General features: G+C 37.6%; 1 protein-coding gene across 9 annotated transcripts in view; it reads left to right on the forward strand.

Moving 5' to 3' along the window:
• The window catches only part of LOC128869136 (dual specificity tyrosine-phosphorylation-regulated kinase mbk-2-like), a 163,339-nt gene that overhangs the window by 56,621 nt on the left and 92,775 nt on the right, over positions 1-13,943 (forward strand). For 6 of the 9 annotated variants that reach the window (XR_008455203.1, XR_008455202.1, XM_054111624.1 and 3 more), the window contains exons 2-4: positions 4,189-5,285; positions 5,353-6,820; positions 8,078-9,048. Coding sequence is in view for 7 of the 9 variants with exons in the window: in XM_054111624.1 (XP_053967599.1) it covers positions 5,599-6,820; positions 8,078-9,048 (2,193 nt within the window). In the remaining 2 variants the exon portion in view is untranslated. The remainder of the gene's footprint in view (positions 1-4,188; positions 5,286-5,352; positions 6,821-8,077; positions 9,049-13,943) is intronic. The other 3 variants (XM_054111626.1, XM_054111625.1, XM_054111627.1) reach the window with 3 other exon arrangements.

Below are 13,943 nucleotides of genomic sequence, written 5' to 3' on the forward strand. Positions count from 1 at the left end.
TAATGGCGTCGGGCAATGACATTGATGGCCTATGCGCCAAAGTAAGCGACTACCTCGCCCGCCTTTCTCGCTTCTTCACTGCGAGAGACTTAAAACTTTCTCCCACTAAATCTACGGCGACCCTTTTTACCACCTGGACAAAAGAGGTCAAGCTGCAACTTCAGGTGCACGTCGATGATACCCCAATACCGACGGTAAATAGCCCAAGAATATTGGGAGTCACCTTTGACAGCTTGCTCTCCTTCTCAGCGCACACAACCGCTATTGCAACGAGAGTACAGAATCGCAACAAGGTCCTCAAGTCGCTTGCCGGCAGCACTTGGGGCAAAGACAAAGAAATGTTGCTGTCGACTTTCAAAGCAATAGGCCGACCGGTTCTAAACTATGCTGCGCCTGTCTCGTCGCCTGGAACCAGTGATACGCAGTGGACGAAGCTCCAGACCTGCCAAAATACTGCTATTAGTACCGCGACAGGATGTCTCCAGATGTCCCCAATCCCACACCTGCACGACGAGGCTCACATGCTCCCTGTAAAGGAGCACAACAAAATGCTCGGCAAGCAGTTTCTGCTAGGGTGTTACCGTAGGCCTCACCCATGCAGACACCTGCTTGTGCCTGAGCCACCTCCTAGGCACATCAGGAGACATCTCCTTAATTACGTGGACGAGATCCAGGAAAAAACTGACAGACCACTCCAGGATCAGACAGTGTACCGACAGGCCATAAACGACATTCATCGGGAGACCCTTGCCACCTTCTTAAGCTCCCGACCCCCGAATGCCGTTATCGGAGTCCAACCACCACCTATCGCAGACGAAGAACTCCCCGAGAGTCCCGCGTAACTTTGGCACAATTACGTTCTGGATACTGTAGCAGGTTAAACTCCTACCTATCCAGAATCGACCCCGCCATACCAAACATATGCCCGGCATGTGAAGGCACCCCGCACGACACTAACCACCTTTTCACATGCCCTTTAAAACCCACTCATCTAACACCTCTCTCCCTCTGGACGCAACCCGTCGAAACAGCTAGTTTCCTGGGCCTACCGTTAGATGAGCTAGACGAAGACGACCGGTAATTACACTACACTGACAGGGCGAAGATACTGCTACAACAACAACAACATGGCTATCACCTTCCGGAACCGAAGAGATGCGCGAACTATTTTAACCAGCAATTTATATTGCATCCTTCAGTCGACAGATGCAAGCGTCGTGCAACCAGACGGCTGCACAATCTACCGAACAACAATGCGCCACATACTTTCCCCAGTGATGAGGTCAAGGGGGCCATCAACAAAACAAAAGCATCTAAAGGCATTGGCCCTGGCGGATTTAACATGCTGATGCTGAAAAAGCTAGGTCCATTGGGTATAGGATATCTCTCAAGGGTTTTCAATCTGGATGACCACTCTCATCATTCCTGACAAGTAGAAATTAGGGAGAGTGGTCCCACTACTGAAACCTGGGAAACCGCAAACCAAGGGAAATCTTATCTCCCGATAACTCTCCTTTCCCCAGTAGTGAAGACTCGTGAAACCCTCCTACTCCCACTCTACACGATACATCTGGCCCCAGACTCACATCAGCACGGCTTCCGACTAGTGCATAGTACCACCACAGCAGTCACCGCCATAAACACCCAGATAAACCGTGAACTTAACCAAAACCAACCACCCCTGGGAAAGAACTGTCCTAACAGCGCTAAACACGAAAAATTCTTTCGACACACTCCACGCTACTGGATAGCATTATACAGTCGACACTCGTGCCAGGACTGAAAAAGTGGTCCGGAAATTATTTGAGTGGTCGTCACTCGTCAGCAATTTGTCCGAGACCAAAACTATAACAGAGGAAGATAAAGCAAAGTGTTTCGGAAGGAGGTGTCCAGGTAGCTCGCGGACCAACTTTTCAGTCCCGGCGGTAGGGTCGACTGTTGCATATCGTCTAGTAGAGCGTGGAGCAGCTGACTGTCCAAACTGACTGTCGATTAGTCCAAATACCCAACAAAGTGTGTTATAATACCTTGATCAAAAAGTTCCCGAAATATATTCAGGAAATTCAAAGTGCAAGTTTATTCCTCAAAAATATTATCGCCTTCAAAGTACTCGCCACCAACTGTTACGCTCTCGAACCATTTCTGGAACTCTATTTTAGTATTACCATCAAAGGCGTCTAGGATTTTTCAATTTTGTTCCTTTCGGCTGTTAAAACGTCTTCCCCGTTGTGGTTTTTTGACTCGATCAAACAGAAAAAAACTCCATCCCTATGGCTCCCTTATCAGGTGAATTCGATGGGTGTTGGATGATATTCATTTCCTTCTTGGTCAAAAATTCACTAATAAGGATATTACTGTGCGACGGTGCGTTATCATGATGCAAAATCCACGAGTTGCTTTCCTACAAATCCTTTCTTCTTCGGCGAATTGCAAACATCTCATAACACCCAAATAATAGAATAGTCCTTATTTACTATCTGATCTTCTGGCAAAAAATTGTGGTGTACTGTACCGTTGTAATCTGTAAAAGCCATGGCCATCGCTTTTCTTTCTGACTAAAAACGACGTGGTTTTTTGATATTGCTTGATTCTGAGCTTTCCACTCACTCGCCTGATGTCTGGATTGCTTGTTGTAGTATTGAGCCCACTTCCCGTCTCACTTAGTGATGCGTTTGATGAATGTTGGGTTAGATTCAGCCTTCGAAATCATGCCTTTGGTGATAGCAACGCAGTCCCTTTTTTGCATGAAATTCAAGTCCTTTGGGATCAACTTTGCAGCAACACGGCGCAAACGCAAATCATTAAGTACAATATCCTGAACGGATCGAAGAGCAATGCTTAAGTCGTCTGACCGCTCTCTGATGATTAATTTGCGGTTATTGATCAACTTTGATTTCTTTTTATTTATGTTTTCATCGGCTTTCGCTGTCGACGAATGCCACTACTTTCGTCATCCTCGATAGACTCATGATCTCTTCTGAAGCGTTCATGCTTTCTAACATTTCTAAGTTTTTCACTCCATTAAATCCATTATTAACGCAAAATTTAATACAAACTCGTTGTTGCAAGTTCAAAATAATTTTTAAAATAAATAAATCGAAAACACGTCCAGGTAGTTATACTTAAGACGGCGTAACTTATACACATGTCAAGCAATGGCAATAAGGTAAGAATGTTAATCACAGATGTGGGAACGTAACAAAAAAAAATAAGCAGAACACAAATCAGTTGACTTACAGCGTTACCTGGCGATTATAACGGGAACTTTTTAATCAAAGTGACATATTGTATTGTATATTACCATGGTTTTTGTCCGAATTGAATAATTTTCGAAATTGGGCTTAATATGGTCGATTGCAATATAAATAGAGAGATCTTGTGATTCAACACCTTGTGCCTTTTTTCGTTGGGGCAACGTGAAAGAGAAGGTCTGCGCCAACAGCCAAGGGTCGATTCAAAACCTCAAAGATGGAATTCGTGAGGCTATCGAGGACATAGGGCAGCCACTTTGCAATTCGGTTATGGAAAATTTCATGAAAAGGATATTGTCCGGTAAGCGCGGTCATGGTGGTCATTTGCCTGATGTTATTTTCCACTATTAACGGCATACCTTCCTCTTTATAATGAAATAAACATCCGATCATTTATATTAAACAATAGCATTTTTCTTGGAATATCAAAATAACACCTCTTATTGGAAAATCCTAAATTTACTTTAGAGTAGGCGGGGCCTCGGCCGTGTTCCAAAGTCCGTCTTTCCTCGATAATAATATAATAATACAATTTTTAGCACAGAAGATCTAATTTTCCTCCGATTTGACCCTCTTTCAATATTCACCAATATATTATATACATGACCAAATTTATAAAACCCTAGTACGCTCCAGCTCACGGGTATAAAAATGCCCAGCACCAGCAAAAGATTGTTTCAAAAGATATCTTGAAAACCAAGTCTTTAATGCTGGGTCTGATGTCTGGAGACTGGGATGATTTAATCGTTTTCTGTCTGTATTCTAGAAAGTTACTTAATCGATTTTTAAGTTAGCTGCTTTTTGTTCACGGATTATTTTCCAACAATTGGCTGGTTTAATGATTTTGGCTTTGCTAAAAATAAAGCTACAACATATATCTGGCAATACTTCATATAAAAAATGTATATAATAAATTATCCTTATATTGTGTTTTCAGTGGGAAACTTTCAACGATCGAGTGCAAAACAACTTAACATTTTGCTATCGTAATTAAAACTTATGTATTTGCCTACAAAGAAATGAATAATAGTAATAGCTAGATAAGCAATAGAAAACATTTGGCTTAAAAAATTTGGTTCACCGATTGAGAGACCAATATCCGAAGACAAAGCATATAAGGAGAAACAGAAAGTTAGTGGAATAAATGTAGAAACATACTGTGTTGCAGAAGGATCAATTCAGGCAATAAATAAATGTAGAAATTGCAGAAATAATACCGCAGGTAATAAAGTGAATGAACTCGGTTGGATGTGTAGTAATATAGCAGGTTGTTATATTTCAAGCCGGCATTTGCATAGAAAGCCACAATGGAATGGATTTGATACATCTGCGAACAATAATAAAAATAAGAAATATATCTCACCATTGCTAAAATTTGTTTAACCTGCCAACAAATTACTTTTTTTTGTAACGTTTCTTAATTCAAAAAGTAACTGGAGAGGAAAATAAACCGAAATCAACAGGAAAAAATATCGCCAAGCATGTAAGCAACGAGTGTAGTTTCTCTGCCAAAGCTTTCGCCTCCACAACAAAGCTCACATGCATCTTTTTCCTCCAAGGAATATGCAAATTTGGACAAAGAATTGCAACGATTACATCAAAGAGTTAACAATAATGATCGAATACCGGCTACGCTATCAGCTATAAATTTAATATACGATTTTCTGGCTAAATACTAAATTCATGTTCAGCTTACCACCAGTCAAATGGTGATTTGTTAATGGTAGTATCTTTAATTAGTCAAAATATTTGTTCAGAGTGTTACATCAGACATAAAGCTGGGTCCCAATCGGTATATGCACGGCGATGGATGTTTAAACACCATCTTACTTAATAGAGGAAAATGAAAGATAGCGAACGTGAGTTTTAATGCTACAAAATTTGAGGAAGAATAAAATATTTCCTCTAAGTGTCTACAACTGGATTTCAAAAAGTAAATTGCCTTATATTTACCAAAGGAAGTATTTGTTTTATCAACTTCTGCTCCATACCGTATAGAACAGTTCGAATTGCAAAACAATAACGAAAAGTGAGGTAAAGAATTCATATTAAACCCTATATCATTATCTAACCACAAAACATATTTCTTTAAATATTTTAGTGTAAACATTTATTTGTCATCTTTGCCGTGAGAAAAGTTCCCCAAATCATTCATAATAAGTGATCTAGCCGAAATTTATCTGGATGATGTTAACAATAAATTGAGTAAAATATGTTTATCTAGTAAGATACATTCTGATTTTCCGAACGCATATTACAAACTGAACTTAGCTCCTCTAATTGTTACCAGAAGTATAAGAAAATCTTTAATTTCATTAACAAAATCATTTAATATGAATAATTAGAAATGCCAATTCCGCAACACAAGTCACCGTACAATGTAAAGAATGACGGAACCGGGCCAAAATTTGAAACTCATTATATTTGTACCGTACCCACAAGTATAAATGAAAATTGCGTCAGCTTATTCAGTAAGAGCGGGGATGATAATATTAAAAATGTGCCCACAATAGACAGCATAGTATCAAAAAATAATTCTTTAAGTCCGAATACAACGAGTGAAAAGGGTAAAAGTTGGAATTTCATTAAGACTACGTTAAATGTATCAAATGTCCCGCTGAATAATGAAGCCACTGCTATAAAATGTATTCCTACGAGAGCAGCACATAGGAGAAACGACGATTTTCAAGAGGAGCAAATTCCTTGTACAAACATAGCAACACATAGCTTAGAGTCGCCGTTGCCATATCAGGCTCTAAACTGTAACAGTAATCAGAATTTGTTAAAAACAAACACTCGAGAATCCATCGAACCGAATAACAATAGCTACAGCAAAAGTAGTAATTCTAAATCTGGTCTAAGCTCCATTTTCTACAACAGCTCCACAATCCACAGTACTATAAGCGGCAATAAAATGGTTGGTGCACAAAAGAAAATTCAGCAACAACCTTCACAATCGCGTAATTACGAGCAGAATTTCCATAACCATAAAAGAGCAAGTGGACATGATGGGCAAGATTTGTTATTATTAGATAAATCTGCCGTAATTGAGTCCACAACGAATACTCGAGCGAGCCAAAGTACCTTTACAGCTACGTATAATCGTGACATTCACCATGCAACGGAGAAAATGTCCAATAACGTTAGTGCCAATGTTACCTCAGACATTTCTCATACAAACGACGCTTGCATTATGCATTCATTTACTGATGATAATGTTTCCATGATGAAGATATGCAGCGATGATCTCATAACAACAGCTAAGCTTTGTTCGGAACAGCAAGCACAATTTGTGCAAAAGTATGATATAAATCGAAGTAGGTGCCACGCACAACAAATTCCCCCTACTATGCAAGAGTATACGAACGCTGATAACAGCGAGAATGTACCTCTTTTTCCGATAACATTATCTGCCAACCTGAAAATTTTGCAGATGCAACCAGAGACAGAAAATATCCACAGCCATCCACATCAGCAACATCAATTAACCCATTACAATAGTAGTAATACTGGAATACAAAAACTTGGCGAACCAGAAAAAAATTGGTGTTCTTCGAAGTCTCTTACAGGTAAATTTGTCTAATAATCTTTTAAAGTTTTTTTTGTGAAACGTTGAATCTTCATTGAATCTAAATTCTTGTTTTATATATCTATAAATAAGAGTTGTCAAAATTTTCAGTAGCAAATCTCAAAAAAATTAAATACATATTTTATGGACTTTATTTAACCACATACATAGGTCCTATGGTTAGCTATTTTCCAGGTTCAGTGTAAAAGTTCTGCTTTTTCAGAGCAAAAATCTGATTAGGTGCATTTTGCAGACCTCTATTTGTTCGATTAAGGGCGTTGCGCAGAAACTACAATTACTCCTATTAAAGGACTTTTCAGTGGATATATTAAACCTTACGAGTCCTGCTCTCTCAGTTTCTGTCAAAGGATCAAAGTTCTTTGTAGTCTGGAATTGTCATGATGTTGAATTCTGGCCACTTGTTGACGGCAGTGATAAGTTGGCACTCTTTACTGGACTGTTAAGACAACCCAATATTATATCCAAAAATTATTATATGCACTCGTATTGCAGCATTGGGTATATAATATCATGAAGACACAATGTCAAACAGAAATTTATTTCTGTGGGGGCTTCTGGCGTTGTAATTCCGTCTCGCTCACTTTTCCATTAAACCGCTCTGTAGGGCTCATTTGGTTTTGCTGATTTTTCTATATTTTCGTTTTTTATCCTAGTAGTATCAATCAATGATGCCTATGATAATTTTGTTAGGAAGCATTCTTAATCTGCAACTGTGAGTGGGTAATAATGTAAACATTACAATAAAATTTGTTATGAAAAATTAGAAACTGTAAATTTATGTCAGCATTGTACCAAAAATTCATATGAACTAGTTTAAAATTTATGAAAATTTACGAGGTGAATTAAAAATTTGGTTGTTTTAACAGCATAAAATATTCTTCATAAATTTTTAGGTTTTAAGCTTATGAATACTTGTTCGAGAAATTTCGCGAGGGTTTTATTTTGTTTCATTCGTATTTACTACCGTCCGAATACCTTAATTTTATCGGATGCCTAAAGTTCAGCGTTTGTAACTATGATATTATATACACAATGAGTATAGTATATTATCTGAAAGTCAAAGTAGTATCCGAGTTTATAAAGGTTATATTTTATTTTACCAATGAAGACTATAAAAGATGTTAAAGATTTCGTTTCTTAAAAAACAGCAAAAAATTACAAATGTATAACTTAATGTACATACTTATATGTGTTTATTCGCGAGAAACTTTAAAGTATTACCAAGCGTTTTTTACAGCATTATCCTTGGCCAGAATAATTTCGACAACAGCTACTGCGTCGTCTTCGACACTGGCTACACCTATTACCTGTGCATTGCCTAACAAAATTGATATGTGTTCATCAACAAGACTATCAACTACAAATCCGGATTGCAAAATACCTTGTATTCTTACAAGTGCAGTTACAGCAACTTCAGAAAGCGATTGTTCAGTCCTAATGTCATCCAGAACGGCTGCTACGGAATGTCAGTTGGAACAACTACCGGATGTAGGTGACACGTTTTCATTCCATGAGCAAATCATTATGTCAGGACAGGAAAAGTGTGCCTTGCAGGCGAAACCTAAATCTTTGGTTGTATCTCCGCAACAAGTAATGGTACTATATATGCATAAATTAACGCCATATGAGCGCACAGAAATATTAGCTTATCCGCAAATATATTTCATCGGTGCAAACGCTAAAAAGCGACCCGGTATATTCGGTCCAAATAATTCCGATTACGATAACGATCAGGGCGCATATATACACATATCACATGATCATGTTGCTTATCGCTATGAAATGCTCAAAGTGATAGGTAAAGGTAGCTTTGGCCAAGTTATCAAAGCATATGACCACAAAACGCATGAGCATGTCGCCCTGAAAATTGTACGAAATGAAAAACGCTTTCACCGGCAAGCACAGGAGGAAATACGCATTTTGCACCATTTGCGGAGACAAGACAAGTATAATACAATGAATATAATCCACATGTTCGATTATTTTACATTTCGCAATCATATGTGCATTACTTTTGAGTTACTTAATATAAATTTATATGAGTTGATAAAAAAAAATGGCTTCAAAGGTTTTAGCCTTCAACTTGTTCGAAAATTCGCTCATTCACTGCTGCAATGCTTGGATGCATTATATAAAAATGAGATTATTCACTGCGACATGAAACCAGAAAATGTATTACTAAAACAGCAGGGGCGTTCAGGAATAAAGGTACGTTGATGTTGAAAAAATATGTATGTAAATATTTTTTTATACCGTCTTCTCGAAGCGATGACTTATTTATTCATACATAAGTTTTTATTTGTCGAAATAACAGGTTTTATCTGAACCTTTACTGGTTGCGAATACTTTTCCAACAAAAAGCGTGCACATTATTCGATGAAAATTATAACATTTTAATATTAATCGGTTTGCGTACAAAAATGGCCGAACATTTATTTAATTTATCTTCGTTCACACTGTGTACACACTTTTTGTTTTTGTACCGTACCAAAATGTTTTATCGGGATCGCACGAACTCGATTTTTTCTTCGGCGGCGGTACGTAAAACACGAGAAATGTTGCTCCATTTCTCGTGCATGCTGGTGTGTTAGGCAGTACTCTCTGAGAGCAGGAGTGAGAGTCGAGTGGCGAATCTTCTGGCTGTCTGTTGTGTTTGCAGCTTTTCGATGTTGAACATTCTTTGCGTAGGTAGATGTATGTTTTTTGCTGCTCAGAGGTGTATAAACAGTTTGGTTGCAACGAAGTAATGATCCGAGTCGATGTTGGGTTCTCGGACCGTACGTACATCTAAAACACGAGAAGCGTGTCTTCCATCTATTACAACATGATCGATTTGGTTTCGCGTTTTTCGTTCAGGAGACAGCCAGGTAACTTGGTGTATCTTCTTATGCTGGAATCTGGTGCAGCAAACTACCATGTTTCGGGCCCCGGACAAGTCGATCAGCCTCTGGTGATTTAATAAAAGAACAAGAAAACTGGTAGATTATCAGGTTTAACTATCTGAAGTAAAATTATCAGAGTAACATCGGCTGTCTAGTCACCGAGCATTTGGCAGCAGAATTCTTCCAATAATTTCGCACGTATTCATGCACTCGGCCAAACATTCGTTCCTCAGACGACAACGAAGTAGCATAGTTGAAGACTGCTTTAATTTTTTCGTATATCGCCAACACAATCTCAGTGTGTTCGTAGACAAACCGCAGTCATATTCCCGGTTACGTCAATTAATCAGTGGATCTGATTTACCGATACCACCTGATCAACTATTAATTGAAAAAATACAATACATGTAGATTGAAATACATTTAAATAATACATTCGGTGAGCACACTGCTCGTACGAGCAGAAGCTGAATTAATCTATATTAATTTAGCTTAACTTAAGAAATGTTTCTCTATTCAAACAACTTTACAGAGAGGTTGCACTGATTGTAGCTAAGCAAAAATCTTTAAAACGATCTAAGCGTTCTCTTCAAAATGATAATGATAGAATTTTAACTTAATTTATAAGTAATATAAGGAGGCTTCATAAAATTAAATAATTATTGTACAATAAGTAATTTTTTTTTAAATTTTTTTGTGTTTACGTTCTTCGGAAGATTAATGTATGATTTATGTTCATTTAGCAGAGTTGGCGTTACAACTTTTAACATACTTTCATCGAGTATTTATATTTTCTTGCAAGAGCGTTGTTTTGAATATTCTTATTTTCGCCAATATTTTGAGCATGTAATTTTGCTCTTTCTCGTGCATGCCGATGACGAACTAAGTCATTTAAGCATAAATGTCTGAAATATGCTTATTCCATTTTAGTACTAGTAATATCTGTCAACCATATTTGGTGTGCATCCACACGGCGCTAAAATCGTCTTATCTCTATTATCACTTTTAGGCAGACACCCATAACTATAAAAGAATGTAGTCATGTCCGAAATTGATACATGACGTGGCTTCTTAAATACGTACATTTGGTTTTTGATTCATTGATTGATAATCCGTTATAATACCTATGTATTATTGTGGTTCCTATGAGACACAATGAAAGTACTATTGTCGTTTGAATATGTGTGTTAGAGATAAGCGTACACCATGGTTTAAGCCTATAGGATCTCCGAGTGTGTAAGCTGTTTCATCGATTTTTCTTTCTTTAGTTTCACTTGAGAGTTTTTAAGTTCGAGATAACTTTGAAACAATCTCAGACAGTCTTATTTTTACTACGGAATTTTTAAGTTTCTCCAAAAGCTTTTCATGCAATATCGTGTCAACAACTTTGGTAAAATCTAAGGTGCCTATCTTACGTGTTTGCGCAATTTATTATAGTTTTTGATGTTGTTACTAATTTCGTTACGTTGAAATCTAAATAAATCTCTCATAATAATTCCTCAGAATTCCATCAGTGGATTGTTGAATAAAAGTCGCAAATTAATGGCAACACAACTTGCTTTAATTTATTTTGAACACGTTCACCTTACGACTGAATTACTTTTCATTAACTCGCTTACACGTTTAATTTAAAACTCAACCACTTTATTACTTTTCGTTTATTCGCTTACAACTTAAACTTACGATTACAATTGCGATCGTAATTTCAATATATGGCAGCTCTCATCTTCTAGCGAGTTGTATCCAGCCATCTGCTGTCACCATCAAGGAAAATTCAAGTTTTTGTTTTGGAGTCTCATTCGACCGTTATTCTTGCTAGTCAACTCGCGAAGTTTCACCGTTTGCAACAATATTCGCAATCCTTGTTTGTTTGGAATTCAAATTTGTTGTGTTATTTATTTATAGTTCTACAAATTGTTTATCCTACTAGTTATAATCTCTCCCATAATGTTTTTTCTGTTAAAGATAATATTGCTGTGATAAAGTTGTTTCCTAGTTCAATATTATTTCCCGACTTAAAGATTGCCTCAATAGAAATATTTTAAGACTTTCGGTACGTAGGATTGTTGTAGGATAAGTTTTCTTAGCTTCATTTTATACACAAGGTTTTTTCAAATTCCTATTTTCGTAGAACATATTTTTTGATAATATTTAGAGAATGGCCGAACATCAGTTTTAAATACCCAACCAGGCCAATTTAGGCCGAAATCAAATCGATACTGACCCGATTATTTTCGAGGACGCAAATAATAAACAAGTAGTGACTTTTTAAACATTCGGTATTGCTATTAAAAAAAAAAGCAAAAAAAGACATAAGTGGTAAAATTTTAATCAGAATGTAAACAAAGAACTAAAAAACAACAAAAAAGCAGACAAAAATCAGCTATTCTATTGCTATCACCTAGTACGTATGCGCCCCGGTTTTACGTATGCATCCAGAAGTTTGACATTAGCTGGAATTTTCCCGGTGCTTTCCGGGGTCCATTCATAATTGTATCAGTTTTTTTTTTGTTTTTACTTTACAACAATATATTTATATTCATAATATTCCATATACTTCGCTAAATCTCCTAGAGATCTTTTGTAGGTCGGACGTGATATAGTTAATGCTGTGCTACTTCGTGTTATGTACACCTTAATTTACTTTCGGGTATCCTGTTGTTTCAGTGATTTTGCGGACATAAACTCAAAATCAAATCTATCCGAAAAAAGAGTTTTCAGTGCGCTCTCAGTGAGACAAAGTGGGGAAATAACCAACAAAAATTGTCGGGATATTGGATCCGTCGTAAATATAGAGTGCTGGTATTGTTATTAGTTCTATGTATTGGGTATGGGAATAAGTTTCCGAACTTTCTTAGCCAATGTTACGAATTATTTAAAGAATTAAATAATACATGATATTATGTGAAGTATCATATATGCCATTGGAAGCTACAACTTTACTCTATCTTTCAGGCAGCATATGGATGACAAAAAATTCGAGTGCTTTTGACTTGATCCATTCATTGAGCCAGTTTGCGATGCAATGGGGAATACGGTGGGTGTGCCAAGATTTCCCAATTCAGTCCCTCTAAATATTTCAGAACTGATTTAGCAACGTATGGTCTGGCGTTGTCATGCAGCAAAATCAGTTTGTCATGTCTACCGTCCCATTCCGACCGCTTTTCTTTGAGATCTCGATTCAAACGCATTAGCTGCAGTCGGTAACGATCGCCAGTGGTGGTTTCAGATGGTTTAAGTAGTTCATAATAAATGACCGCCGCCGTAACCGAATGGGTTGGTGCGTAATTACCATTCGGAATTCTCAGAGAGAACGTTGGTTCGAATCTCGGTGAAACACCAAAATTAGGAAAAACATTTTTCTAATAGCGGACGCCCCTCAGCAGGCAATGGCAAACCTCCGAGTGTATTTCTGCCATGAAAAAGCTCATAAAAAAATATCTGCCGTTCGGAGTCGGCTTGAAACTGTAGGTCCCTCCATTTGTGGAACAACATCAACACGCACACCACAAACTTAATTCACTAAAGTTGTTCAAATCAATTGTTATAGCTTGATTTATTTAACGCAATCATATTGTTCCGAAGGGTTTAGTAAGTTAATACGGCTGCAGAACTCGAAAGAAGATACGAGCTGCCAGATCTACAGGGCCCGGCACTCGAAGTGTAACTAATTAAAAATTCCATAAATATAGTTTGGAAAATTACTTTTATTCAATCAAAGTAAAAATGTGTGAAAATAATACATAATTAAGAATCAATTTACTTCTGCTCGATATGACCACCTTTCGCCTTGACTATGGCCTTGAGACGGCCCAGAAACGAATCGCAAGCTGCCTGAATGTGACTTGCAGGTGTGTTGGCCCACTCGCGGTGCTCGAGCTCACGAACAGTCGCTGGATGTGATTTTCTCAACAAAAAAAAAAAAAACCTTTCATTACTGATTTTCTGTTTTCGCGTTTACTCGCTCAAAATGCACCCGCGTAAACAATATTTTGGACTGTCATTTAGCCAACTAACAGACAGACCCGTGCATCAGCTGCGCGAGCGGTCTGAAGTTGGTTACACTTCGAGAGCCGAGCCCTGTAGAAATTACAATAGTTATTAACCACATGTATAAAAGCAGTGGTACATGCGCACCGAATCGTATTCAGTAGTAAGTTAAACGTGTAAGTGGATAAACGAAAAGTAATAGAGTTATTCAGTCTTAAGGTGAAGAAGTAA

This window comes from Anastrepha ludens, chromosome X, assembly GCF_028408465.1.
Source record: "Anastrepha ludens isolate Willacy chromosome X, idAnaLude1.1, whole genome shotgun sequence".
Taxonomy (NCBI): domain Eukaryota; kingdom Metazoa; phylum Arthropoda; class Insecta; order Diptera; family Tephritidae; genus Anastrepha; species Anastrepha ludens.